We start from the raw sequence: 20862 nt of genomic DNA on the forward strand, positions 1-20862 counted from the left end.
CTTAATGTAGCCAAAATGTAAAGGTAGGGAGATTTTAAACTTAATGAAAAAAGCAGCATAATTTTTTCTTTCTGAGTGATCTTACTCTGTTTCACTGGACAATGTCCCCAAACTTCTTTTTCCAGTTTTGCAACTAATACAATTATTGTTGATATTCCCTAGTGTTTTGTGTACATTCCTCTGCTGGCAATTTTTACTCACTGAATTGGTCCCTTGAGCCAGCTGCAGAGTGAATGGATAAAACTTTAAGTACTCCATGCAACATAAAATATATTGACAAACCATGATTATTTTAAAACATCTCCTGAAACTGTTTCTATGTCCACCTTCATTCTTTCTTATCTCTCTGCACTCAAGGGAATAAACTCACTTTGGATGAAATGAGAAAATTCAGATGAAAACATTTATTATGAATCCCAAACTTGTTTCCTGGGGGAGGAAGTTTTTAAAGAAACAACAATGGACACTGTATTACCTCTCCTAGCTGTTCTGCGAAGCTGTGTATAATCCTAGGTAAGTTGATCATGAAGAAGGAAGTGAAAGTTGCTGAAAGTTAAACATCAGTTCAGAGCTCAACTTTGTAAAATTTAAGATTTACTGTAATTATATTTTGAAATGTGGCATGGCTGCCTATGTCAATTTATATATTTTCTGTCGGTTTAAAGCAAATATTCATTGTCTCCACAGTTCTCATTCTGGATTTGACAGGCCGTGTAGTGCTCTTTTAAAGAAATATTCGTTAATTGTAAGAAATCTCTTGATATCTGACATTTGACATTTGTATAAATTAATGAAAGTCACCAAATCTGATTCTCCATTTAAGAATCAGAATAAAAGTTTTACAAATGTGTTAAAATAATTAAATGAAATAAAATATACAAGCCTTTGATCCCTGAAATGAATAATATCCTTAATAAGCTATTACTAATATGAATACACTGTCAAATTTGAGAATTCATTCATTTGAAATGAAGTATACATAATTTATTTTAAATGAGTTTACAGTCTGTTGGTAAATAACTTAAACTAACTTTCATGAAGTATTACTGATTACTTTTCTAACATTTGTGTGAAACTTACTCTTCCAATTCATTTTTTCTTCTTTACTAACATTATTCTTAATAAATCAAAATTTTGGTTTTTATTTTCAAAAACACTTATGAGTTTTAGTATTAAATGTAGCTCAAAAGTCTCTCTTTCCACAGTTTTCTTGTATATATAAGTAACTATTAATGTTGAAATTTGATCCTTTTCATTATTATTGAAAATATTTCATTTATTCTATTCATATTTTCCTGAGAAGAAAAACACAAATAACTGTGAAAGTAGTACAAAGATAATTTATTAAAAATAAATCTAACCATTCAATGAGTTCTGAGAAGTCTGCTAAATCCAAATTTTAAAATAGTTTCAAAAAATCCTTGTGACATAAACCACACCATGCAGTGAAAGTATACTAATAAAAGAATATTCTTCTTGTATATTGCTTACTTATTGTAAATATGTTTCTAAATCTTCTGCTCATAATGTATTTTGATCATATTCTTTCCCCTCTTCCAACTCACTCTGAATCCCCTCCACCTCCTTATTATTTAATTTCTTGTTAATAGGGTATTTTTTACAGTTTGAAACTTGAGGCTGAGCTATATATTATCCCACTTAGAATTAAATATTCTTTCCTACCCTCCATTCACCAAAATTATAAACAACTCTTTAATATTTGAATGTGTAAAGAATTAAGACAATGTAATCAATAAAATATGTATGGAGATCAGCTCAGTGTAAATTTTCTAATAACTTTCATCTAAAGAGGTTTGACTGAAGGAAAAAATAGATAAATGTAGAGAAGGTTGAGAAAAAGCTGCCCTTTCAAAGTCAATGACTCATGGAGGAAAATGATCATCAATTGCATCATGTAATATTACTAACAATATTCAAACACACATACCAAAAATAAATTGTAACTAGTCAAACTCACTAACATATCTCTAAAAAGAGAATTCTTCAGCCTTTTAGTCTAATATACATTTCAATATAGTTTCTCTTCATTAATTTTATATAAATTGTCCATACATTATCTAGTTTATTCTAAGAATCACTGTTATTTATTTTATTAGAGAAACTTGGAAAGGTCATTATTTGAAGGTATTTTCATATTGAAAACCCAGAAAATTAATCGCAATCATGATACTGAACAAACATCATTGTTCATTCTTATTTTGAATTGTTCAGATTTTTTAGAAGGTAAGTAAAGAAGTAATTTTGATGAAATGGGTGGAAGAAAGATGTTAATAACCTAACTGATGTGCTAGAAAGATTGTCCTATGGTTAATCACACTGGCTGCTCTTACACAAGTCCTAAGTTTAATTCCCAGCAACCACATGGAAGCTCACAACTTTCTATAAGGAGATCTGAAGACCCCTCTGGCATGCAGGCATACATGCAGACAGTGCACTCAAATAAATAAATAAATAAATAAATAAATAAATAAATAAATAATTCTATCTTTAGGTAAATAAATAACCTAAACCATTTAACATTCTGAACCTAAACGAATGATTTAAATTCTTGGAATAATCTTTATTCTCAAGTGAAATATATCATTGGTATAATTTATTGGTCTAGGAATTTATGAATGTTTAGAATTTGTATCAAACCCATTTAATTAACAAAAAAATCCAACCCATGGAGGTATTATAAATGTTATAACATAAAAGTATATTACAGCAGCTCTAGAGCTGTGTATTAAATCACCTACTTACAAGTAACTTTGTAGTTTCCTTAAGCCTGCTTTTCTGGACTTTTAAGATTGGTACAGAATTGTTAATGGAGGAGGGATGTTCTCATATCCCAACACCTACTAAGACATTTCTATACAGAGCTGACTGTGCTCATTCCCAGCTCTAATCCATAGGGGGAAAGTGAATAAATACATTGTTACCTGTAAATGTTAAAATTAAAGTACATATAAGAAGAAAAGTACATGTAACTGAAAGAGAATAAAATATGATGCATTGATGGATTTTCACATACATAATAACACTAATCTAATATGTATTTACATCTTTTTAATTCTAAAAAGGATTTTATTCATCAACAATTTTACATTTTAGAATTATGGCATACAGTGTGGGGGAAGCAAGTTTCTCAGTTTTTTCAAGTGTCAGCATTTCAAGTAGCATTTTTCAAATGCTACTCCTACAGTTTTAGACATAATAAATAAGTCAATAAATCAGAAATTTCAGTATTATGATTATTTTAAACTTACTTCTAACACATTTCATACTCTATGATATAAATAACTAAAATTTATTAAGGGATAAAATACACTAATATTAATAGGACTTACAAAGAGCTACAGCATATGGAAACTCAAAAAATAAAAATTATTATTCAAGTATCAGCTCTTCCAGTTCTGTAACAATCCCCATAGACTCACATATGGATGATGCCGAATTAAGGACTTGTTTTATATTGAAAATATGCTATGTGAGATCATTCAAAGGTCTAGCATGAAGTATACTATACATATGAAATTACTTGTAATTGTTTTAACTTCAGTATCTATTTTTAAATATGAGTTTTAATATTATTATTTTACTGCAAGAAAGTCACCTAAAGATAGGAATCAAGTTTTATCTATTTGATGATGAAGTACTTTTTGAGCTAGATATTTAAAAAGTAACATATAATTTTGATCACAATCAAACTCACACCTATTAAGAATAATGGTATTCTTAATAATGGTATTCTAAAGAAACAGTAAAGTAAGTCAAAATAATATTTCACAATTTATTAAAATTTATATATGTGTGTTCTAGATTCCCTTACATACATTTTATCTGAAAAAATTTCAAAACACAGATTTTGAAACAAGTGCTTATGCATATTGAATAAAGTTAATAATTGAGAAAACTTACATTATAAAACAAAGATAAAAATATAAATAATACACATGCACAGAACAGCATAGAGAAGAGAATTATGCCAACAAGTGAATAAATATAAGCCAATACTAACTGGGCAAAATCTTCCTTTAAGCTAACATTACACTATGCTCGACACATATTAAAATAGCTTTGATAATGAAATCTTATCCTGTGAATTTACTCCATCACTTAGGAATTGATGGGAAAGGACAATGTGTTGAAGTCTATTGACAGGAATGAATGTAAGGTTTATGTGTGGTGACAGCAGGTGTTACTGCTAATGTCATGGAAATAAAGGAGTGAGAAAATGTGATTTGGTTGTCATTATGTTGAGCTACACATACTCATAATCATGACCATGTAAATATAATTTACTAATGCTTAACATATGTCGAGACATAACTTTTGCACTTTAACATTGACTTGTCTGCAGAAGAAACTGTATATTTACAAAAAGAGAAAATGGAACAAAGGGGATTAACCTATTTTCAGGCTAGTAAGTCGTTCAGATTCAACAATCCTTAACATTTCCTGGGTGTATATCAATTGCAAGATCATTCCACTTTCTATGAAAAGTAATAACATGTTTCTTATAGCATCAATTGAATCACCTTGGATCAGGGCCACAGGAATATATACTAAGTACTCATTCCTATTTGGGGAACCTCTATTCTGTTCTCATACTAGTTGTACTAAGTCAACATCACTGCTAAAATGTCTTATGAGTACTTTTCTCTCTCCAACCCCCAAGAGAATATTTTTCATATTTCCTTTCTCATTGAGATGACTGGTATTGCATTCCAGTTTTGATTCCAAACAGTCTTTCAAACTTCCTTGGAGGTGGAGTTGTTCTCTAAAAAAAAAAAAGGTAATTAAAGAATCATTAATATTGAAGAGCTTTAAATTTCCCCTACAGATGGAAACAGCATACTAATTGAACAATATGACAGTCCCTTGTTTGGGTTTTCATGAATCCTCAGTTCTACTTAAATCTTGCTGATTTTGTGTCTAGATTTGGCAGAAGGAATAAAAAGTAACTGCAGAATGAGCAACCATACAGAAACCACAGAGTTTATTCTTCTGGGATTGTCAGATGACCCAAAGCTCCAGGTTGTGATCTTCGTCTTTCTCTTCATCACCTACACACTCAGCATCACAGGGAACATGACCATCATCACTCTCACCTTGCTGGATTCTCACCTCCAGACCCCCATGTATTTCTTCCTCAGGAATTTCTCTGTTTTAGAAGTATCCTTCACAACTGTCACTATACCCAACTTCTTAGCCACAATTATCTCAGGGGATAAAACCATTTCCTTCAACAACTGTATAGCTCAGTTATTTTTTTTCATCCTCTTGGGAGTTACTGAATTTTACCTTCTAGCTGCCATGTCCTATGACCGTTATGTTGCCATTTGCAAGCCTCTGCATTACCTAACCATCATGAGTCAGAAGGTCTGCACAATGCTGGTCTTTTCCTCCTGGCTGATTTCTTTCCTAATCATCTTTCCTGCACTGATGTTACTTCTACAGCTTAATTATTGTGGCTCCAATATCATTGATCACTATACCTGTGATTATTTCCCTCTGCTTCAACTTTCATGTTCAGACACAAAGTTCCTGGAGAGAATGGGGTTTTCCTGTGCTGTCTTTACCCTAATGTTAACTTTGGTGTTAATATTTCTGTCTTACACATACATCATCAGAACGATTGTGAAGATTCCTTCTGCTAGTCAGAGGTCAAAGGCCTTTTCCACGTGTTCTTCCCACATGATTGTCATCTCTATCTCTTATGGCAGCTGCATTTTTATGTACATTAAACCCTCAGCAGCAGATAGAGCATCATTGACCAAGGGCGTTGCCATACTAAATACCTCAGTAGCCCCCATGTTAAACCCCTTCATTTATAGCCTGAGGAATCAGCAAGTCAAGCAAGCCTTTATGAACATGACAAGGAAGATATTTTTTACAAGTACATGAAATGATGTGGCCTGTGAATGAGAGGTACATTGAAGGTCAAAATAGCAGATTTACATGGCCTACTTATATTAATATGACTCCTTTTTTTGATCATCCAATTAAAATTCCCTTTCTAAATTGTTCTAACACAGTTTTACTTTCTCAAGGATTACCATTTTGTATTGCATAATCAATTGATGTTTGCTAAAACTTTTTAAAATGGAAATTCCAAACTTACCTTGCCTTTGAAAAAAAAGATTTATGTGCCAAATTGAAGGATACCCATGAATGAAATGTATGGGTAGCCATGACATGTTAACTTATGCTTGCTCTCATAAGTTATCCTTCAGTGACTTGCTCATTGATAAGTCATTATAGACCATTACTCATTTAAACTTTAGGTATAAATGTTGAATAAACATTTATATTATTAACTTCCTAAGTGTTTACAATACAAATAAATTATCATCATTTCCCTAAATGCAACTATGCAACTGATATATATATATATATATATATATATATATATATATATATATATATAATTATAAATGTATGAATAAATAGATAAAATAGTAGACAATAATTCACAACACAAATGTTATAAAAAACATAGTGAAGTATTGGACATTATAACATTATATTCAGGATTCAAATTTGCTTTCACAGAGTCTATCAACAGAAGTCAATATTCTGAATATTAGCAGACAAATATTTAATATCTATAATTATATTTGTATGTATGCCTTACTCAAACTGCTCTAGAATTTGAAAACAAAAATCATGAAAGATATTAAGTGTTCATATATTTATTATAAATATACATATAAATATGTATGGGTGTATATACGTATATTTCATATCATACAAAAATTTGAATTATGTACGTATTTAACTTGTAACATTCCTTAATACCCTAAAGCCATGAATTATATAAATAAATGTTTAGGAGCCAAAATGTTTAAGAACACAGTGCTTCCAGAAGTTCTGAGTTCAGTTCCCAGTTCCCATGTCAGCTGGTTCACAATCACCTGTAATACTAGTTACAGAGTTACCAAACTACTCTGTCTCCTATGGCCCCCTGAACTTATATGCACACATAGGTACACAGACCCATACACATGAACATAATTAAAAATAATAAAAATGAATCTTGGTTTCTGGGTGGTGGGAGGAAATGGGGTTAGGGGATAAAATCTGAAATGTAAATATTACAACCAATTTTAAAAAGGGGGGAAAAAAGAAAAGTTGTTAGAACCAACATCTTTAAAAAAAAAATGTCAGCCCCCTGGGTGGGAAATTTTTTTTTCTTGATACTAAAACTTGTTCTGAGAATTGTATATTGCAGAATACACAGCCTTGGTGTATCTACTCATCAAGCATACTGAGCAGACCTGCCCAAACCTCCGATGTCCTGGAATTCCATCTGGATTCAGTGAAGACACAGCATCAGAGGCTTATCAACTTACTCTTCCCCCCACCCCTCTTCTAATATCTCAACGCCCATAATCAGCTTGAAGAAGTTAAAGAAGAGTCAGCGCCCCTATTCCCTGGGCTTGAGGACTAATGTGGTTAGTAATGGTCTGTCTTTCTAGGGAAAAGTAGTGGTTTTATTGGAACAGGGAGGATTAGCTAGGACTTATTGCATAGCCATAACCTATAGCAGGACAGATCCAACAGAAGAAAAAAATAGTGCCTTTAAAGACAATATCTAAACAGGCATAAACACTCCTTATGGGAACATTGAACAGTAGTCAAAATAACAAAAGTTTAAGTGATTTGCCATCAAAAAAGATTTGATAATGCTAAAATGGTGAAAATTAATTCAAATATCTATTAATAGAAACTTTCCCACCTATAGAAGGAAATAGGCATCTAGTGGAGAAAACCAAAGGTTATTATTAATGTGTAACTAAATCTACCCAAGATGTTTTATCATTAAACACTCATTGGTGAAATGGTGAAACCCTCATGGACATGAAGTACAAACAACTTTATGGTGCCCCAGTTTGCCTTATACCCAACTTTTTAGCAGAAACCTTGTCAAGAAAAAAAATGTCATCGAAATTTCAAAATACTGAAGGAAAATTATATCAATCAAAATTAATATCTATCTAAGCTATTCTTTAGCAATGGTGAGCACATAAAAACTTTACCCAACAAGGGCAGAGAGACTATCTCCACCACACATGTTCTACAGTAAATGCTGAAGGAAGCTATTTAAGCTAAAAGAAGTCGACATTGATGAGTAAGGCTATATAATGAAGGTATAAAAATGCCTATAATTATACAAATTGGGATTATCTTAATAGTGAAAGTAAAGTAAAAAGTAAACACATGTAACAATCATAATCAGTATTAATAAATGTAAGTGGAGAAACTCCAATACTATAATTATTGACAGCTTATAACTTAATCTTACTTTTAGCAATGGACACAAGATCCAGAATATTGGCAAGAAAAATAAGTGTGGAATTGCACCCTGAACTAAATTAGACATCTACAGGACTTTTTGCCTAAGGAAAGGTTCACCTTTACTTTCTCAGCAGAAAATGTAACATTATTCATGATATATGATATGTCTCCCACAAAATAGCATTTCCACACATTAAAAAGGCACTGAAGAGAGACACCCAGGTGCCCACCCCAGGCCTTATGGTAGATGCTACTATGAAGAACAAATATGTGGTGGAGAGATTGGAAAGAGTGGGTACATGGTAGAGAGATGAGAGAGAAAGCAAAGTTGAGTAATTAATGTACTGTGAAGAGACATAGAACTAGAGGCTAGAAACTGGAAGTGAGAAACAGGTAGATATGAGGAGCCTGTGCAACCACCTAGGGTCATGGCGATGTCAAGGCCTGGGCTGCCAACAAGGGCCATTTCTGGGTCTGAGGCCCTACTGCAACCAGGATATGTGCTGATGACTTGACCTGTGTTGCCAGAGAAGGCCATCTGAATGTCACTGGTCTGGTCTGTCACTGACATGCTGGTGTATGGGGATGGGAATAGAAGTCACACTGATGTGAGATTGGGGTGTTGGCGACCAGGGTGTGGAGGTTGAAAATGAGAGTTATTGGAAGAAAATTTGATCTGAGTAGTTTGTGTAACTTCCTGAGATCATGGTGATGATCTTCTGCTGAGGACCATGTCAGGGTCCTTGGTCTGGCTGCAGCAGGGGGCTCCGTTGATGTCTGTGACCAAGTTACCACCAAAGGCCATGTAGACATCAATTGTCTGGGTTGCTACTTGTAGCCATGTAGATATTGTAGAACTGTGTTGATCTGGCCTGGCCCCTGGCCATCTACCACACTAAGCAGAGCTGGCCCCATAACTAGCCTAGATAGTATAACTGGCCCTGGTTATGTGGGTGTGGCACAACCCACTCAAGTCTTCTGAGAACAGGAGAGCTGGTCCTACCCCTTGCCTAAACAAAGTAGGAGAGCTGGCCCTGGTGGTGTGGTTGCAGTAGTACTGGTGGGCTGACCGACTCAGCTACCACCCAGGATAAGATCCAGGACTCTTAGTTGGCCCAACCAAATATCGACTCCATCTGTGAACTACTGCTGGAGCATGTGAAAGGGCTGGTTCTGCATATCCAAAGCTGAAGGATCTCTATGACACAGGGAAACTACCAAATATATGAAAGGAGTCCCAGTGAGGATCCAGTATTGATAATGTAGCCAAAGTCAAAAGCTTGAAACCAGAACAAGGACTCATTACACTGAAATTTATGAGTAAAGCTGTTTGGGGCAAAAGGAGAACACTGTGTAAGGTATTCGGACACACCACTGATTACACAGTGAGATTCTTGTTGTTTGTTTTTGCAAGGGTAGATTACAGATATAAAGTGCCAGAGAGATGAATGGGATTAGAGTGTAGGATGTGAAATTCACACAGACTCAGTTAAAAAGTTTAAAAACAGATATTAAAATAATTTAAAGTATTTTGGGGGGACCAAGTTACAATAAATTTAGATATCAGCATCAACAAAAACCTTGAAAACTACCCTAAAATATGAAAATAAAGTCTCTTACTCTTAAGCAATCAAGGGATCATGGAAGAACACAAGAATATTATCAAAACATTTCTTGACACAAAAGAAACAGAGAGAAAAATACAAGTGCATCCAAAATGTTGTGGAATACAGCAGAAGCAGAGCTGGGAGGGAAGCTTAGACACATCAATGCTCACATCAGAAAACTAGAAACATCTCAAATAGATAGCTTGCATTTCAAGAACATAGTAGAAACTACAATCCACATTTCAAGAAAATATTAGAAAAATACAAGAACTGTCTCAACTCAAAGTGGTAATAATTAACTAACTAATTAATTAATAATAAAATTCAAGTACATAGAAGAAATAAAGATGAAAAATACAACACAAAATCAAGTGCAGGGCAAGCTGTTTGGAGGGAAGTAAAATGAACACCTAGATTAAGAAAAAGTGAAAAATCAGAGATTAGGAAGGTAATATTATAACTGATAAAACACAAACTAAAAACTTCACTGGGAGTTATGATGGAAATTATATCCCCATACACTTGAAAATGAGAATGAAACAGAAAATTTTCTCGATACATAAACTTTATACCAAGAATGGATTATGAAGAAGTAGAGAAGACAAAGAGACTCATAACAAGTAATAAAAATCAGTAATAAAAAAGCTTCCCATGAAGGAACAGATGTACTCACTGCTGAATTCTATAAAACATTTAAAGAACTGATACCCATTCTCATTTTGTTATTACAAAAGATAGAAGAGGAAGGAATTTTTTCAAACACATTCTTTGAGGCCAGAATTATCCTGACACACAAACCAGTTAAAGACACAAAAGTAAAATTTCAAAAGTTGTATGTTTAGCTGGTATGCTTCTATAATATCAGCAAGTGAAAGACTAAGTGGGGAGAATCATCAAATTCTCTAGGACATCCTGGGCTATGTAATGAGTTCCAGGCCAGTCTGGGCTAGAAAATAAAGAAAAAAAGAAAGGAAACAAAGAAAAAAGGTAGAAAGGAGAGAGGAAAGAAGAGAGGAAGGGAAGAAAGAAAGAAAGAAAGAAAGAAAGATGAACAGACCACATGTTTAAAGAACCTAAATGCAAATATTCGAAAATATAATATCAGTAAATCAAATATGCCAGTGCATTAAAAAGATTATTCACCATGATAAAGTTAGATTCATTCCAGAGATGCAAAGATGAGAGAATGCCCAAATATCCATAAATGTGAAACAACGTATCAACAGTATAGATGGGTTAAATTGTTTATCCGTCTGAATTAATGCAGAGAAGACATGCATCAAGATACATGTTCTGAGATGATGATATAGCTCTATCATTTTAATACATGATTCATAACTATTAACATGTGCATCCAAATACCAGCATCTATATAGAAAGTTCTGTAATGGGAGTTTGTCTGTAACCAATGTTGACAAAAAGACATGTCTAGCACAATAACCACTAGTCAGTAGGAGACTTTGCTTCAAAAAGTAATTTATAAAGTGAGGGAGGAAAATACTTAACATTGAATTCTGACGCCCCCCACCCAACGCACACATACATCATTCCACAAGTATGTACCAAGTAGAAATCTGTATAATTATAATCAAGATGAAGTTATAATTTCTTAAATGGTACAAAATTTACTTTGATCTCAAATTTAAGATTTTCATTGGTACGAGCTCCTTATTAATATAAAAGTGAGATGAATATTGACACTCTCATGGGCAATGTGCTTGTATAACACATTTAGGAATACAAGGCCTAGACCCAGTCCTTCCTTAACTTTTTTAACTGATTTGGGACGGTTAACCTATGAGTTAAGGGACTATAGCAAATTTATGGCTTTGAGTTTATTGTTAGGAGGTTTCCCATATTTTATTTAGAAATAGCTGAGAGGAGTGTACAGACAACAGTCCAGGTGACCTTACATGGATAGTTGGTTTTCAAAATGTCAGAAGTCCATAGAATTGATGCTACAAAAATTTATATATTAATGTCCATTCTCATTAGAGACCTGTCTGCTCCTGACAGCTTCCTATTGTGGATTCTAAGAAGAAATTGAGCATCCTTGGAGTTACGCCAGTTGTGTGGTGACAGCCACTAGGTAAGAATTGCTTCTTTCCATCTACAGACAAATTACTGTCCAGAAGAGGACACACATGCAGAATAGTCGACTGATTATATCTGCCTAGACAGAGTAATCAGCCCTTAATAATCCTGCATCACTAAGGTCTGTCAGATGACTCTGGGCCAGAAGGCTGAAGATTTGATGTTCCAATGTTCGGTAGTATAGGGGCTTCTCAGGTGTTCAGCGGTCTCTATAAATTGCTAAGTTTTAGAAGCTACGTTTAGTGCTTCCCATAACTTCAGTTAACTCAGTCATTCTGGATTTTTGATGGGGTTGAAGACCCATAGTCTCATAGCCAATCCTGGCTATTTACTTTGAGAGAAAAGATCTGAGTAGATAGTTTTCAGCTGACATTCATTCTAAAGCCAAAAAAAAAAAAAAAAAAGCCAGGCTTCTGGTCTGGGCCAGAGCACTGAGCAGATCTTGGGTGGCAGCTCTGCCCCCAACCTCCAAGAACCCAGAAGAGGCAGGGATCCCAGGCGCTCTAACTTGGACAGTGTCTTAGAAACTAATTCTCAGATCTGAGGCTTAGATCAGACCTCTGCCAGGTCTGCTGTTGTGTGGACCCCGGATTCCACCTGAGACATACTGGAAGGTCCACTCAATCCAGATCCACAGAGGAACAAATGAACTCAGAGCTTCAGACAACATATCCTGAGATATTCTAGAGGAGACAATGCACCCAGAACAGCAGACACCTAGCTGGACTACTACCTTGGAGGCACCATATCCTGAGGCATCCTAGAGGTACCACTGTAATCAGTGCAGCTGGAAAAGATCACCGAGACATCTGGACCCCTAGGAGATCAGACACAAGCTAGATAACTAGAAAGACAGGCTTCAGTCAGAGACAGCAAGTACAGGCAGCACTAGAGTTAACCAGATGGCAAAAGGCAAGAGCAAGAATGTAAGCAACAGAAACCAAAGTTACATGGCATCATCAGAACCCAGCTCCCCCATCAGAGCAAGCCCTGAACACCCCATCACACCAGAAAAGCAGGAATCAGAATTAAAATCACTTCTCATGATGATGATAGAGGGCTTTAAGAAAGACATAAATAACACTCTCAAAGAACTTAAGGAGAGCACTGGTAGACAGATAGAAACCCTTAAAGAGGAAACACAAAAATCCCTTAAGGAATTTCAAGAAAATGCAACCAAACGGGAAAAGGAATTAAGCAGAACCATGCAGGATCTAAAAATGGAAGTAGAAACAATAAAGAAATCACAAAGGGACAATACCCTGGAGATAGAAAACCTAAAAAAAAGATCAGGAGTCATAGACACAAGTATCACCAACAGAATACAAGAGATGGAAGAGAGAATCTCATGTGCAGAAGATACCATGGTAAACATTGACACAACTGTCAAAGAAAATGCAAAATACAAAAAGCTACTAACCCAATGTATACAAGAAATCCAAGACACAATGAGAAGGAAAGCAACAATACCAAACAACCAGAGCCCCCCAGGGTCTAAACCACCAGCCTGGGAACACATAGGGAGGAACCCAAGACTCCAGAGGTATATGTAGGGGAGGATGGCCCTGTCCTATAAAAAAATGAATGAAAAATGAATGAATGAACACACAGTGGGGGGGGATATGAGGGCGGGGAGGGGATAGTGAGGGGGGTAGGTGTGGTCACTGCCTCATAGAAGCATGAGGAGGGGTATGGGATAGGTTCCTGGGTGGTGGGAGGAAGTAGGCTAAGGGGATAAAATCTGAAACGTAAATACTACAACCAATTTTAACAAGCGGGGGAAAAAAAAAAGTCTTCAGAACCATCATCTTTAAAAAAAAATGTGTCAGCCCCCTGGGGGTGGGAAATTTTTTTTTCTTGATACTAAAACTTGTTCTGAGAATTGTATATTGCAGAATACACAGCCTTGGTGTATCTACTCATCAAGCATACTGAGCAGACCTGCCCAAACCTCTGATGTCCTGGAATTCCATCTGGATTCAGTGAAGACACAGCATCAGAGGCTTATCAACTTACTCTCCCCCCCACCCCTCCTCTAAAATCTCAACGCCCTTAATCAGCTTGAAGAAGTTAAAGAAGAGTCAGCGCCCCTATTCCCTGAGCTTGGGGACTAATGTGGTTAATAATGGTCTGTCTTTCTAGGGACAAGTAGTGGTTTTGTTGGAACAGGGGGGATTAGCTAGGACTTACTGCATAGCCATAACCTACTGGTAGAAATCTGTATAATTATAATCAAGATGAAGTTATAATTTCTTAAATGGTACAAAATTTACTTTGATCTCAAATTTAAGGTTTTCATTGGTACGAGCCTCTTATTAATATAAAAATGAGATGAATATTGATACACTCATGGGCATTGTGCCTGTATAACACATTTAGGAATACAATGCCTAGACCCAGCCCTTTTCTAACTTTTTTAACTGATTTGGGACGGTTAACCTATGAGTTAAGGGACTATAGCAAATTCATATTTTTGAGTTTATTGTTAGGGTGTTTTCCATATTTTACTTAGAAATAGCTGAGAGGAGTTAACGGAAAACAGTCCAGGTTACCTTACATGGATAGTTGGTTTTCAAAACATCAGAAGTCCATAGAACTGATGCTACAAATATTTATATATTAATGTTCATTCTCATTAGAGACCTGTCTGCTCCTGACAGCTTCCTGTCGTGGATTCTAAGAAGAAATTGAGCATCCTTGGAGTTACTCCAGTTGTGTGGTAACAGCCACTAGGCAAGAATTGCCTCTCTCCATCTACAGACAAATTACTGTCCAGAAAAGGACACACATGCAGAATAGTCGACTGATTATATCTGCCTAGACAGAGTAATCAGTCCTTAATAATCCTGCATCACCAAGGTCTGTCAGATGATTCTGGGACAGAAGGCTGAAGATTTGATGCTCCAACGTTCAGTAGTATAGGGGCTTTTCATGTGTTCAGAGGTCTCTATAAATTGGCTAAGTTTTAGAAGCTATGCTTTGTGCTTCCCACAATTATAGTTAACTCAGTCATTCTGGATTTCTGACGGGGTTGAAAACTTATAGCTATTTACCGTAAGAGAAAAGATTTGAGTGGATGGTCGTCAGCTGACATTCATCCTAAAGCCAGGTTCAGAACTAAATGTTTTAGTTAGGATAGATGACAGAGGTGCTGGTTAGTCAACAAAATGATGGACTGGGTATTAGGACTATCTTGTACCTCACTGATACAAATTGGCATAATTATGCTCTAATTGTATTTTGAGAGAAAAGTTTCATTTTAACAGGAAGGGTGATGTGTAGGAGGAGCTAAGGTAGGAGGAGTACTGAGAGGAAGAAAAGGAGTAAGAAGAGGAGGAGAAGAAGGATAGGAGAAGGTAGGTGATGAAAGAGAGAAAGAGAGGGGAGACAGGGAGGCAGATATTCATGTATCTCCACCAGTCAAAGATAGTTGTTATATCTAGGTTGGTCAGTGGGTTACACCTCTGATTGAACAATTCCAAACTTATAACGCTTATGATTAACATTATTTAAAAAAATGTATAAATGCAAAAAGGAAAAGGGGGTATGGGATAGGGGTTTTCTAAGGGGGGGTAATGGGGAAAGGGGATGGCATCTGAAGTGTAAATAAAATATCTAATAAAAAAAAAAGCCAGGATCAAAAGTAAGTGTTTTAGTTAGAAGAGATGACAGAGGTTCTGGCTAGTCAACAAAATGATGGACTGGGTATTAGGACTATCTTGTACCTCACTGGTACAATTAGGAATAAGTATGCTCTAACTGTATTTTGAGAGAAAAGTTTTACTTTAACAGGAAGAGTGATATGTAGGAGGAGCTAAGTGGGAAGGAGTATTGAGAGGAAGAGATGGGGTAAGGAGAGAAGATGAAGGAGAGGAGAAGCTAGGTGATGAGAGAGAGAAAGAGAGAGGGGGCATGGAGGCAGATGTTCACAGGTCTCCACCAGTCAAAGATAGTTTTTATATCTAGGTTGGCTATTGGGTTATGCTTCTGATTGAGCATTACCAAACTTATAAATCCTTTGATTAACTTTTAAAAAAATTGTATAAAAGCAAAAAGGAAAGGGGGGGCATGGGACAGGGGTTTTCTAGGGAGGGGAAATGGGGAAAGTGGATGGCATCTTAACTGTAAATAAATTAAAATAAGAAAAAAATAAAAAAAATAACATATGAACACATGCATAAAAAATGAATCTTACTACCATATGCATAAAGTGATTGTTAGTGTTCTGATATGACTAAAAGCTTCATGTACTGAAAGGGTTGGGTTCCCAGTGGAGCTGCTATCAAGGACTGATTAGATCTTGAGAAATGTCTTAGAAATGGATTGATGTAGAGAAGGTTTCAGAATCATATAAGTAATTTTCCAAGGCCAAATATGTTACCAAGTATCATCTGGACCCTCTTGCATGTTATTTCTCTTTTTTAAAGAAAAAAAATAGAAAGAAATTGGAAACATAAAGATTTTTAAAGAATAGCAGAGGAGGCTGTAAACTTGGTAGCTTCCAGGAGGAAGGAGTTGGATCAAAGGAAAGGAGAAGGCCATGCCTTTTAGAAGTGAATGGAAGAGATGGGCTCTACAAATGAAAATCACCAAGTTGTTGCACTGGAAAAGGGAGAGAGAGAGAGAGAGAGAGAGAGAGAGAGAGAGAGAGAGAGAGAGAGAGAGAGAGAGAGAGAGAGAGAGAATGCTCAGAGTAAAGCTCAGACCAAGTAGAAATTGAGCAGGTCCAGAAAAATTTCACATATATGGAAAAAAATTTTACATTTTCCAAGTTAGAATACAGAAAATGAGGAAACTAAGCAATGACAATCTGTGAGCAACTGCAGGAAGAGGGGCTTCTGAGGTGTGTAAACACGACTCATTAACAGGACAGTGATGCTTGCTATCTTGTTGTCATTGTTGTTGTTAGAAATGGTCAAAGAAATGGCTTTTTCAATTTTTATTTTTGATATTCTTATTGATATTATTATTAATTTATTTACAATCCAGCGGTTGCCTCCCTTCTGCGCCCTCCTCCCAAAGTTTCTCATCCCATCCCTCCTCCCCACCCCTGTATCTGAGAGGATGCTTCCCCACCACCAAGCCCCCCCCCCCCCCCCCCCGCCCCAGGCCTCAAGTCTCTCCAGGGTTAGGTGGACCTTCTCCAACCAGGCAGTCCTTGGACCAGCTCATGTATGCTGCCTGGCTGGATGCTCATTCTCTGGGTGCTCCCTGAGGTCCAGGTTAGTTGAGACTGCTGGTCTTCCTATGGGGTTGCCCTCCTCTTCCCCTTCTTCTATTTTTCCCCTAATTCAACCATAGGAGTCACAACTTCAGTCCTATGGTTGAGTGTAAGTAACTGCATCTGTCTTAGTAACTGGTTGGGCTTCTCAGAGGACAGCTATGCTAGGCTTCTGTCTGTCAGATGATAGCATCAGTAATATTGTCAGGCCTTGGTGTCTTCTCATGAGGTAGAAATCCAGTTGTGACGGTCATTGGACTGCCTTTCCCTCAGTCTCTTCTCCATTTTTCTCGCTGCAGGTCTTTTAGAAAAGAACACTTCTGGATCAGAAATTATGACTGTGGATTGGTAACACCATACCTCCTCTTGAGGTCCATTCTATCTACTGGAGGTATACTCTTTGAGTTCCCTCTCCCCACTGTTCAGCATTTCATCTAAGGTCACTCCTATTGAGTCCTGAGCTTCTCTCACCTCCCAGGTCTCTGGTACTTTCTAGAGGGTCTCCCCATCTCCTACTTTGTGAGGCTGCGTATTTCCATTCATTCTGCTGGCCCTCTGAACTTCTCACCTGTTCCCCCTCATCCCCACTCTCCTGCCCCCACATACCTGATCCTGTTCCTTTTTTCCTTTTCTTCTTCCCTCTCTCACGCAAATACCTCCTTGTTTCTGTCTCCTGGCATTATTTTCTTCCACCTAATAAGTGGAATTGAAACACCCTCCCTTGGCGTTTCTGCTTGTTAACCTTCTTAAATTCTGTATCCTAGGTATTCTGTAATTTTTAGCTAATATTCACTTATTAGTGAGTACATACCATGTATGTCCTTTTGGGTCTGTGTTACCTTACTCAGGATGATATTTTCTAATTCTACTCATTTGCCTGCAAAACTCATAATGTCCTCATTCTTAATAGCTCAATAGTATTCCATTGTGTAAATGAACCTCATTTTCTGTATCCATTTGTTGTTTGAGGGACATTTGGGTTGTTTCCAGCTTCTGGCTTTTACAAATAAGGCTTCTATGAACATAGTGGAGCATGTGTCCTTGTGGTTTGGTAGGGCCTCATTTGCGTATATGCCTAAGAGCAGTATCGCTAGATCTTTAGTTAGATCTATTTCCAATTTTCTGAAGAACCTCCAGATTGATTTCCAGAGTGGTTGTACAAGTTTGCAATACCACCAGCAATGGAGGAGTGTTCCTCTTTCTCCACACCCTCACCAGCATCTGCTGTCACCTGAGTTTTAATCTTAACCATTTTGACTGGTGTAAGGTGGAATATCAGGGTTGTTTTAATTTGCATTTCTTTGATCATTAAGGAGGTTGAATGGTTCTTTAAGTGCTTCTCAGCCCTTAGTGATTCCTCTGTTGTGAATTCTCTGTTTATTTCTATACCCAATTTTTTTGATTGGGTTGTTCATTTTCTTGGTGATTAGCTTCTTGAGTTCTTTATATATTTTAGATATTATCTCTCTGACAGATGTGTGATTAGTGAAGAATTTTTCTCCCAATCTTTAGGTTGCCAGTTTGTCCTATTGACTATGTCCTTTGCCTTACAGAAGCCTTTCAGTTTCATGAGGTCCTATTTATCAATTCTTGATTTTAGAGCCTGAATTACTGGAGTTCTGTTTAAGAAATTTCCCCCTGTCCCAATAAGCTTGAGGCTTCTTCCCACTTTCTCTTCTATTAGATTCAGTGTATCTGGTTTTATATCGAGGTCCTTGATTCACTTGGACATAAGCTTTGTGCACAGTGACAAATATGTATTTATTTGCATTTATCTACATATAGACTGCCAGTTAAGCCAGCACCAGTTATTGAAGATGCTTTCTTTTTCCATTGTATATTTTTGCTTCTTTGTCAAAGATCAAGTGTCTGTAAGTGTGTGCTTTTATTTGTGCATCTTCAATTCTATTCCATTGATCAACCTGTCTGTCTCTGTACCAATACCATGATGTTTTTATCACTATTAATCTGTAGTACAGCTTGAGCTCAGGGTTGGTGATTCCCCCAGAAGTTTTTTTATTGTTAAGAATTGTTTTTTGCTGTTCTGAGTTTTTTGTTTTTCTAGATGAATTTGAAAATTGCTCTTTCCATATCTTTGAAGAGTTGTGTTGGGATTTTGATGGGGATTGCATTCAATCTGTAGATTGCTTTTGTTAGGATGCTATTTAACCGGCTTTTTTGTTTGTTTGTTTGTTTTATATAGAGTCTCTCTACATCACCCCAGTTGTCCTAGAACTTGCTATATAGACCAGGCTGGCTTCAAACACACAGAGTTCTGCCTGAGTCTACCCTTTAAGTGCTGGGATTAAAGGCCTGGGCCATCATACCTGTTTTATGGGTTATTTTCTTTTTTGAGACGTCTCATTTACTTCAAGTTTACACTAAACTTGCTGCATAAGTGAAATTACAGGTATATGCCATCATTTCAAACAATATATTTAAGGATTTCAATAGTAGTTTTGTAAGTATTAAAAATGCCTTTTAACAGTATGTTTCATAAATGTTTACTATAAGAACTCTGATAGTGCTTTTATAACTACTGAGGAAAAGGATACAGTCCTCATAATAGTTTCCCATGTTTTACCATCTTTCATAAAATGTTTATTTTTATTGGTTATTTTATTTATTTGCATTTCAAATGTTATCCCCCTTCCCAGTTTGCCCTTTCCAAAGCTCCTATCCCCTCCTCCCTCCCCCTGCCTCTAGGAGGGTGCTCCCCCACCTGCCTATCCACTCCTACCTCAGCAGCCTAGGGTTTCCCTACCCTGGGTCATGCACTGCATAAAATATTTATTAATCATCACATACTATGGCTATTATAGACTACATGAAACATTCAAATTAATTTATACAACAGTGAAGAAATTTTGCTAAGCTAGTGGAATTTATAGAATGGATTAGGAGGAATAAAAGCATTCTTTTAAGATGGCAGGTTTTCACTGAGGATCCATTTAGTTTTCTACAATTACAAAGAATTTAAGACCCAGATATTCCAGAACTACCAACCAAATGAGAGAGGGTCTTAGGGTTCAATGAAAGTAACCTTAACTCAGATGCATAGCAGTGGGTATGTGGAACCTACAGGTGCTTTTTGTAGACAGGACAAATTTGGGGTCAAAATTTTGTGGATGGTTTGTCCTGTCTACAAAAAATGCAGGGAGAAAGATGAAGCAGAGACTGAAGGAATGGGCATGAGCAGCCAATGAGTGGTCCAGCTTGAGACTCATCTCATGGACAAGCACTGATCCCTGATACTATTGATGATACTCTATTGTGCTAGAGACTGGCAAAAGTCTAGTATGAGAGGCTCTACCTAGCATCTAACTGAAACAGACGCAGAGACTCACAGTCAGACATTGGCTAAAGCTTGGGGGTCTCTTGTGAAGAAGTTGGGGGAAGAACTGAAGGCCCTAGTAAGAATCAGACCTCCACAGGAGGACCAACAGAGTCAAAAAACCTGGGCCTTTGGGGACTCTCAGAGACTGGGCCACCAACCAAGGAGCATACATTGGCTGGAACCATGGCTCCAACCTCATATGTAGCAGAGGATGGCCGTGTAGGACATCAATGAGAGGAGAGGCCCTTTGTCCTGGGAAGTATCAATGCTCCAGTGTATGAGAATGCCAGGGCTGGGTG

The 20862-nt window shown here is 36.6% G+C and overlaps 1 protein-coding gene across 1 annotated transcript; it reads left to right on the plus strand.

The window, feature by feature from the left end:
- Positions 1 to 296: 296 nt before the first annotated feature.
- Positions 297 to 6403, plus strand: LOC143436429 (olfactory receptor 6C1). The gene is made up of 2 exons (XM_076920796.1): positions 297 to 513; positions 4943 to 6403. The coding sequence occupies exon 2, from the start codon at positions 4975 to 4977 to the stop codon at positions 5908 to 5910; it is 936 nt and encodes a 311-aa protein (XP_076776911.1). The 5' UTR covers positions 297 to 513; positions 4943 to 4974; the 3' UTR covers positions 5911 to 6403.
- The last annotated feature ends 14459 nt before the right edge of the window (positions 6404 to 20862 follow it).

The sequence above is a fragment of the Arvicanthis niloticus genome, chromosome 22, assembly GCF_011762505.2.
Source record: "Arvicanthis niloticus isolate mArvNil1 chromosome 22, mArvNil1.pat.X, whole genome shotgun sequence".
Taxonomy (NCBI): domain Eukaryota; kingdom Metazoa; phylum Chordata; class Mammalia; order Rodentia; family Muridae; genus Arvicanthis; species Arvicanthis niloticus.

Coding starts and splice junctions, on each gene's coding strand:
- LOC143436429 (XM_076920796.1), top strand. CDS start 4,975: ATGAGCAACCATACAGAAACCACAGAGTTTATTCTTCTGGGATTGTCA.